General features: G+C 40.9%; 1 protein-coding gene across 4 annotated transcripts in view; it reads left to right on the forward strand.

Moving 5' to 3' along the window:
- Window positions 1–8,427, forward strand: part of col11a1a (collagen, type XI, alpha 1a) — a 92,884-nt gene extending 84,457 nt beyond the window's left edge. For all 4 annotated transcript variants that reach the window (XM_037973230.1, XM_037973231.1, XM_037973229.1 and 1 more), the window contains 13 exons: window positions 417–470; window positions 1,098–1,205; window positions 1,440–1,493; window positions 1,849–1,902; window positions 2,540–2,647; window positions 4,321–4,374; window positions 4,472–4,507; window positions 4,594–4,647; window positions 4,746–4,986; window positions 5,427–5,539; window positions 6,030–6,098; window positions 7,253–7,486; window positions 8,277–8,427. In XM_037973230.1, coding sequence (XP_037829158.1) covers window positions 417–470; window positions 1,098–1,205; window positions 1,440–1,493; window positions 1,849–1,902; window positions 2,540–2,647; window positions 4,321–4,374; window positions 4,472–4,507; window positions 4,594–4,647; window positions 4,746–4,986; window positions 5,427–5,539; window positions 6,030–6,098; window positions 7,253–7,486; window positions 8,277–8,423 — 1,326 coding nt within the window. In that variant the 3' untranslated portion in view covers window positions 8,424–8,427. The remainder of the gene's footprint in view (window positions 1–416; window positions 471–1,097; window positions 1,206–1,439; window positions 1,494–1,848; window positions 1,903–2,539; window positions 2,648–4,320; window positions 4,375–4,471; window positions 4,508–4,593; window positions 4,648–4,745; window positions 4,987–5,426; window positions 5,540–6,029; window positions 6,099–7,252; window positions 7,487–8,276) is intronic.
- The last annotated feature ends 986 nt before the right edge of the window (window positions 8,428–9,413 follow it).

Consider the following 9,413-nt stretch of genomic DNA (forward strand, 5'->3'; position numbering starts at 1 on the left):
TCAGGGATTGATGGGTCAGGGGATTTAGGCTCAGGGCTAGGGTTAGGGTCTCCTCAGGGATTGATGGGTCAGGGCATTTTGGCTCAGGGCTAGGGTTAGGGTCTCCTCAGGGATTGATGGGTCAGGGCATTTTGGTTCAGGGCTAGGGTTAGGGTCTCCTCAGGGATTGATGGGTCAGGGCATTTTGGCTCAGGGCTAGGGTTAGGGTCTCCTCAGGGATAGATGGGTCAGGGCATTTTGGCTCAGGGTTAGGGTCTCCTCTGGGTTTGAATATCAAGATTCTGCAGAGACATGAACACAAATCTGCCTGTTTTTACATAAGCATTGTATGTTGTTTAACTTTATTCTAAAAACAAAGCAAAACCCACGTTTTTCTTTTGTGCAAGTTGTATGGCATGTTCTGTTATTTCCTGCAGGGACCTCCAGGGGCTGCCGGAGCAGAGGGCAGGCAAGGAGAGAAGGGCGCCAAGGTAACAAAACCAATTCATGCTTTGCACATAAGGGTCCTCTCAGCTGTCCCTCCCAATTATGTGTTGGAATAAAAGCAAAAAAAAAAGAACTCACAGAAGTAGTTTCATTTCCATAACAGAATATTTTAAAACTAATGGATGCAGCTCGTTGACTGTCAGCTACTACCACACCAAATCTTAGCTCATTCTCTGTAAATCTGACTGACTATTTTTGTGTGGTGGCCATTTTGATTTGGCTTAAAGTTAATCAGCTGCAGATGGACATCCAACTTTACTTCTACAGACGGGGTTGACTCCAAATAGTTAATAGCAGAATTTTAAATGACGATCTTGTGCAATCTGTTGGCCCTCAGTTTCAGCTACTACCACACCAAATCTTAGGTTGACATGTATCAAATTTTCAGTATTTTTTAAGTTGCCTGTGGCATCCATCTTGAATCAAGTTGACTCCCAAAGTTAATCATTTGTAGATGTACAAGATGGACTAAAATTTGTCCAACGGTTCGTGAGATGTTTTGGTGACAGACTTACGAAACATAAGCGCTAAATTCTCACCAACTACTTAAATCACAGAGTTGTTTTTGCCTTACACATCTCAGGTCTGAGCTCTTCTTCATCCATCTACAGGGTGAAGCAGGTGCCGAGGGCCCAGCTGGTAAAACAGGACCTGTTGGCCCTCAGGGACCCCCAGGGAAGCCTGGTCCAGAGGGTCTGCGTGGAATCCCCGGCCCTGTTGTAAGTCCCAACAGTAATCACTGCGTGCACGCATGGAGCTAAGACACGATGACAGACTTCATGGAATAATCGATTCTCCTATTTGGCTTCTGTTTTAGTTTTACTTGTTTATTCCAGCACACTTTTCCTTCCTGCTCGGGCTATTAATCATCCAGTTGTGCACAGAAAATCAATGGTAGACCAGAGAAAATCCAGCAGTCCATAATACTCACTGCAATTGAATGGCTTTTACAGGGGGAACAAGGACTGCCCGGAGCGCCAGGACAGGATGGTCCACCAGGTCCCATGGTAAATATGGAGTCTCTTCTTCCTGTCTGGATTTATTTATCAAACTTTCTCTGAGTGAAGAACCTCAGAACCTGCAGCTGAGGAACATGTTTCACTTATAATACGAAATATATACAGTAAAACACATATGTAAATATATATATTAGACAGATTATCGCTAGAGGAGTCTGAAAACTCGCTAAACAAATCGACAGTCGCTACTGTTAATGTGGGCGTTCTCGCCCCCTAGTGGTGCAGTGCAGATATTTCGTCAATTTTGTTATGGCAGAGAGAAATACAAAGAAAGAAAGAATTATATTTTAATATGTTCTGTTGTTCTCTGTAATAAATATTTTACCTTTTACCTGCTGTGCAGGGTCCTCCGGGTCTTCCAGGTCTGAAGGGTGACCCCGGTTCTAAAGGTGAAAAGGTGAGCGCTGCGTTTCATTCTGAAAGCGCCTTTTATTTCTGTTTTTCAAACAGACTGCGATAAAAATGTGAGCAGTGACTGTAATATTAAAGCGGGTTTGGTTCAGGTTTTACGTTCTGCACACTAACACATCCTGCATCAGATCCTCGCAGTAACATTTAGGAAAGGAAATTAGTTTTTCCTCTGCTTTTGCAAGAAAAAAACATTCTCATGGGATTGAAAATGTAGATGCATCACTCCAATCTTGCTATTTTTCTTACTCCTGCTGGTGAAGAATAACTGCTTAGGATATGCAGACAGTGTGTGTTACTCGGCCTAAATTGCCTCCCACATCCTGACATGATGGTTTGAGAGAAAACTGTTTGAAGCAAACGATATACGCACTGTTCTTTGTCTTCTTTTCATTTGTATGCAGCTAAATCTTTGACCCTGGTTAGAGTTTGGGAAATGGCCTTAGACGCTTTAGCATTGAAGCTCTTTTGTACATTTTAATGAAAAGTCAACTCTTCCAGTGTCGCATGAATATTTCAGGTTTTGTGGGAGAAAATGTTGCCCTTATTCAACGTGCAAAGAGTAGCTTTAAACTCTGTGTTTTCTGTTTAATTTGACTTTTCTGTGGTTGTTTTTTACCCTGCAGGGTCATCCAGGTTTGATTGGGCTCATTGGACCTCCTGGAGAGCAAGGAGAGAAGGGAGATCGAGGCTTGCCTGGACCCCAAGGTTCTCCTGGTGGCAAGGGTGACTCTGTAAGTGGTCGATGACTCCCATTCCCCTGATGGTTTCCAGCCTGTTTGACTTCAACCTTTTGCCATTTTTAGCCCATTTGTCGTCCTGATAAGGCCACAGGTCTGAGCCCGCACTGAATAACTTCTACAAACCAGTAAAAAACCATCTAAAAACAGAATATTTATTCATTTAAGGTGTTATTTAAACTTCTTAAGTGTGTTTTTGTCATTGCACTGTATACAGTAACTGTTTATTTACAGTTTAGTTTTATGTGGTTCCTTAATGTTCGTGCTGTTTTCTTACAACGATGATTCAGATCTTTAAAAGCTGGGTTCTATGGAAAGGTTATGAATGATCAGTATCTTACCTGTAGTGGATAGCTCTTTGAATGACTTGAGTTAGGAGAAATAGAGTTTAACGCTGGTGACAATCAGCAAGCTAACAGCTAGTCCTAACATGGTTAGATAAAGTGGATCTTAAATCACTCCAATAGCAGTTTATGCGAACGTTATTTTATAAACCATTACATTGCCCTCAGTTTTGGATAAAAAGGTTATTTTTATGAAAGTGTAACTAGCAGCTGCAGATTTTGATGCAGCCTGGGGCGTTTCCGGCAGGAATTTCTGAATATTTCTGCCAAAATAACATTGTAATACCAAATTAACAGTGATATAAACAGTTAAATAATAGCATTTTGCATGAAGCAGTGTGAAATTCTGAAGACTGGAGCCGTTAAATCTGCTTTGGACTGGCAGGTTTTTGCTCGTCATTACTGTCTGAATGCACCCACTGCCAATATTCTGCATTACTGCTTTAATCATCACAGTTTCATAGCACTTCAAGCAAATATTCTTTTTTAACAACTGTCATTGACGTTACAGAATTATTTACAAGCATCAATGAGTAACGGTAGCACTTCTGGTGCAGCTTGGGGCACTTCCTGCAGGAATATCACCACATTTCTGCAAAAATAATGGTGTAATGTGACATTAACACAAAGTAAAGGTTTATAAGACAGCATTTACCTGAACTTCTTTATTATTTTTTTTAATTGGAGTTGTTTTAAGATGGCAGTGGTCCTGGTTTTGCTCAGCCTAGCCTTTAGCTCATCAGTCTGATCAGAATTAAACTAATTCTCCAAACTGAGGCTGTTGACAGAACTATCTACAGCAGGTAAGATATTATTTGTTCGAAACCTTTCCAAAAAGCTCCTTTTTTAAAAGATGTGAGCACTCTGAACATCGTCTCCGTGAATTTCCCTTTACACTCATTTAAACGTCTTCAGCCTTTTTACGATCAGACTCTGATTTGTTGGAAACATTTGTCGGTACGAGTTTTGCTCTAAGAGAAAGTATGAAATCTGAAATAGATTTTTGTGTTTTCTGTCCGATCCCTCCATTCCAATAAGGAGCAGTTTTGAAAGTAGTTAAAAGCTCTGGGCTTTTTAAAGGACCGAGGCGGCCTTCATCTATTTTTAAATCGAACTGACTGAACAGTTTGCTCGGTGTTAAAGTGATGCACCGGCTGGAGATTTAGCTTCATGAAATCCTAATGGCTTCTTTTGTTGCAGCACAACATTCAGTTTGCTTTTTTATCTTAAAGGCCTGATTGGGGGTCTTGTTTGATTGGACTCTGGTTGAGTTGGTGAAACAGAAACAAAGATATAATAATAAATAATCTCTTTATATTACAGGGCATTAGTGGAGCTTCTGGGCCTCTGGGACCCCCGGGTCCCCCTGGTTTACCTGTAAGGTTTTTCTTTCCTTATTTCAGTCAGTTATTTTTATTATATTCCTAAAATAAAACGATTTTGCCAATTTACAGTTGTTTTATTTGTAATGCAGGGTCCCCAAGGTCCCAAAGGAGCCAAAGGTTCATCTGTAAGCTAAACTTTTCAATCTCTCCTGTATGCATTATCAAAGTGTGGTTTAGCTTGGATCAGACTTTTCTGCTTGGGATTTTTCAGGGTCCTGCTGGTCCAAAAGGAGACACCGGTTCAATAGGTCCTCCTGGTCCTCCTGTGAGTGTTTCAGGCTGTTTTTCTGCCAGCTGTGTTGTCAGGAAATTGTCGTAATTGCTTTGTGCACGATGGAAACGAGCCGACTTGTCTCCGTTTAGGGCCCACCGGGTGAGGTGGTCCAGCCCCTCCCCATTCAGTCGCCCAAGAAGACAAAGCGCTCCAGCGACGTGCAGTCAGACATGGCTGCCACCTTCATGGACTACGGCATGGAGGACATCTTCGGCTCCCTCAACAATCTCAAACAGGACATTGAGCGTATGAAATACCCCATGGGTACACAAAACAACCCGGCCAGAACCTGCAAAGACCTGCAGCTCTGCCACCCCGAGTTCCCCGACGGTGAGTCAATTTACACATCATTTTATGTTTCTTTCACTCAAAATACACCAAAAATTTCAATTAAAAAAGCGAAAATTACCTGAAGAGATGCATATCACCAGCTGCTTTGTGTCTAAGTTTTAAACAAAGATCTTTTATGATCTGTTTGTACTCAGAGTATCTGCTGAGAATAACTCTAAACTACCATCACACCGAATTTTAGCTCCGTATCTGTAAAATTGACTTACTTGTAGCCATTTTTGTGTTTGCCAAGGTCAATTAGCTGTGGTTGCCATCTTGACTCCTAACGTTAGGCTAACAAAAAGACAAATGAACAAACAGAAACCGACTGCCTTTTAAGGTGGCAGGTGACAAAGATTAGTTTAGATTTAAAGTTTTAAATACGTCAGAGTTAAATAGAGTTTACATCATTTTCAGTGGACATTGTTCTTGGTTCTCAGGTGAGTACTGGATTGATCCAAACCAAGGCTGCTCGGGAGATTCCTTCAAAGTCTACTGTAACTTCACCGCTGGGGGAGAAACCTGCATCTATCCTGATAAGAAGTCCAATGGAGTGAGTGGCTTTGGGTTTTCACTCACATCTGCAGCTACTGCCGGCTCCCATTCAGCCGCAGATATTTAGTGACACATTATCGACTTGCTGTAGTTGACAAAGAAAGCCTAGAAAGCTTTTTTTTTGCAAACAACTCAAAAGTAACAAAAGAAGTTGCATTTTCTGCTAAAATGCAGTGGGACTGACTGCTGAAATTTACAGATGACTCTGAAATGGAGTTGTTAAAGCTAAAAGGAGCCGAACAGTAGCTAAAAGGAGCAAGAAGCAAAAACTGCATTGTAAAAAATAAAAATGAAGGTAATTTTTTTAAAGCACAGAAGTTTCAGAAACCAAAAGTCATTCCCCACATCTCCTAAATGAGATGATTGTTTTGGCAACAATAACACAAAGTCTGCAGGAGGAACTGCAAAAAATGTAACAATCTGTTCTGAATAAATCATAATTTCATGTTATAATCTCTACATTTAACACAGTTTTATTGTTTTCACAGGTCAGATTATCCTCCTGGCCCAAAGAGGCTCCAGGTTCATGGTTCAGTGAATTCAAGCGTGGTAAAATAGTAAGTTTTCTCCGCCGGTAGAAACATGTTTGTCTGTCCTACCCTGGAATTTCAATGGATTTTTAGTTTGATTATAAGTGATGGACCTACAGGAAGTACTCCCATTTCATTTAGTTAAATGGAAAAATAGAAAAGTCATGTGTGCATATGTATTCACCCCCTTTGCTTTGAAGAATAAATGTTTTTTTTCCAGCAGGAGAACGAGCCTAAACTCTCTGCTGAAGCAACACTTCGTTGGTTTAAAACGTTAAAAAGGAGGAGGGAGGGTAGCTTTCCAAACTGTTGGATGTGTTTCTGACACCAAATGCTGAGCTGCTTTTATGATTCAGGAAAAAATCTACTTTAAAAGCTTTTAAAACTCCAACGATTGTGGTGTCATTTCGATCTTCTGGAGACCTTTTTATGGAAACAGACCCAGGATGGGAAAAGAACAAAGCTCCAATTTTATGGCTGCACAGAATGACGCTTTTGATTTTTTAGATTGGAGATCTAATATTTGTCTTTTTTGTCTCCTAATTGCTTTATTTTTGTGTATTATCAGTCAGCTACAATAATACAACAGCCACTTTCCTAATTGTTTTGTAACTCGAGACGCAGACTCTGAACGTGTTTCATCAGGTTAGCAGAAGATCCATTAGGTTCTAAAGGTCATGACAAGTTTTTCCATCACATCCCACAGATGTTTACTGAAGACTTTGGATGCAAAGTCAGTTTTTTTTTTACTTTCCAGTGTAGGAAGGGAAATTAACCTTTTAGATGGAGGCGACTGCCATCAGAGAAACCGTTCATAACATCGACAGCATTAACACCAGGAGCCAAGAAGATAAAAACATGAATCATTAGCTTTTTGGATTAGAGATCAACACCACCTCTCAACCAATCAGTGCTCTTTAAAAACTAAACTGGCAATCCCTGAAGGAATGTATATCACCCGCTGCTCTGCAAGTTTGTGCAAGTTTCACAATCTGTTAGTGGCAGCCATCTTGAATTGGGTCATCTCCAATGATTACTTCCTGAGAGTCTCTGAGATATCTCAAGCTGTTTAAATGTTTTAGCTGATATTTTTGACTTATTTTGTTAGAGATTCGTAAAAATCACAATTTTTAAATAGTTCCTGGTTTATTTTTTAAACCCTAACTTTATTTTTGTTGCAGTTTTCCTACGCTGATGTGGATGGAAACTCAATAAACATGGTGCAGATGACCTTCCTCAGGCTACTGACGGCCTCGGCCAGGCAGAACTTCACCTACAGCTGCCACCAGTCCGTGGCGTGGCACGACGCCTCCAGCGACAGCTACGATAAAGCGCTGAGATTCTTGGGCGCCAACGACGAGGAGATGTCTTCTGACAATAACCCTTACATCACTGCCATCTTAGATGGATGTTCGGTGAGTTCTGTCCGAAGATGCTGGGGGGGTTTTCTGAACAAGTTGAATGAACAAGTGAATTCAGGGCTCTAAGTTTTGCATAGACTGCTCTATGATAACACTTGAATTAAAATATACCCTCACTGACAAAAACAAATTAGGCGCCCAGAATGAAGGGTCTGATTTGGGCGTAATTTGGTCACGCATGATTAGAAAGGACAACAAAGGGCGTAAGTGGTGGTACCACCATGGAGCGATGCTTTAATCAGGCAGCTACCGGAGCATCTGACATCCAGGTAAAGTTCCTTCGTAGATAAATTAGACAGAATTACCAACACTTGATGGAGTTTGATGGGGGTCGGACTGCAGGTTTTCATAAGGCCAGGTGGTTGTATCCTGGGGCGTGCATGACACACTGAACCAGTGCGGGCCAAAGACGGATAACGCCAAGGAATGATCCCAGTTCCACATCGAATCACCGCTTCTATTGTAGGCATTCTCTGTTTCTCTCTTTTGTCACATCTTATCGTCATCAGAAATTCCACAAAAGATCCCCAAGTATCTTTGAAACGGGGCGTATTTAAACAGACATAATACGTTGGTGTGTATTGCATACTTCAGACCAGTTCGTGATTGGTCAGAAGTTTACATAACTCCACATTGGTAAACTGCATTTCCCCCCACACTATCCAGAGCCGAGGGGGTGCCACTACTATAACCCTGTCATAGTCCTTTTTATTTCATTACCACCTTTATTCTGAGTGTTTGATATTAAGCGTTGTTTGTACCGTCTCTCTCTCTCTCGTTGCAGACAAGGAAGGGCTATGGAAAGACTGTGATTGAGATTAATACTCCCAAAATCGATCAAGTTCCAATCATGGATGTCATGTTGACTGACTTTGGGGACCCTAACCAGAAGTTTGGGTTTGAAGTTGGACCTGTCTGCTTCCTTGGCTAAAAAAGAAAAAGAAAAACAAAGGACTTGATGAGGACAACAAAGAAAAGTCAAGTCGAGACATTCTGGGTGCCACCAAACCCCACTTTTTGCCCACCCCCACCCTTTTCTATGCCACATGCAAGTTTTGAATAAGAGATGGTGTCGCAAACATCTTTCCATGTATGTATCCCGGGAAAATCCTTGTTGCCCTTGTAGGGCTCGAACCACACGACTTAACAACGTGATGGAGCAAAGGTGAAGGACGTTGGAGTGCGTGGCANGGATCGGAGGTAACCGTATGAGGATGGGAGGGGAGGGTCTAGATCTCTTCAATAAATTCTGCAGGTGCTGTATGAAAATGACTACAATGGTGCTCGATCAAAACACACAAAAAGTATATTGTGGTGCTAAGAAAGAAGGTGTATTTTGATAAATATTAAAATAAATGTAATTAATATTTTGTACAATGCTTTTATTTCTGAATCCACTCTCAAAACTTGCATGTCTGCTTTCGGGTCTTTCATTTCGCTATCGGTTCAAACAGTCACAGAGTTAAAACTTGATTAAATCAAACTGTTTTTTTTAACTCTGCTGGTTTAATTTTGTTCACAGGCTGTGTACAAGTCATGAAGCAAATAAAAGAGAGCATAAATTAGACCGTACGCCCTTTGTATATACTGACAGTTCAAACCTTGTTGTTTCCTGACCGCAGGTGAAACATCTCACCACATGGCAACATCTCCCACTAAATGTTGTGATCCTGTGCTCGTAGAAGACAATTACATCTATTTTCCTTTATTTAATTCTATTTGTTGTTTTGCTTTTTTTTTTGACAGGCTTTTATTTTGGTTGAATACCTCAAACCTTCTTGATAACCTTTAAGATGAACGGATGCTCAGCCCTGTATATACCCTGGTTAAACAAATAAGTTTATATATTTTTGGGGTGGGGATCGTTTTAAAGAGAGAAATACAGTAACTGTTAGACATCTACTGTTCAGATCCTTCTGTG

Source organism: Kryptolebias marmoratus, linkage group LG21 (genome assembly GCF_001649575.2).
Source record: "Kryptolebias marmoratus isolate JLee-2015 linkage group LG21, ASM164957v2, whole genome shotgun sequence".
Lineage (NCBI taxonomy): Eukaryota > Metazoa > Chordata > Actinopteri > Cyprinodontiformes > Rivulidae > Kryptolebias > Kryptolebias marmoratus.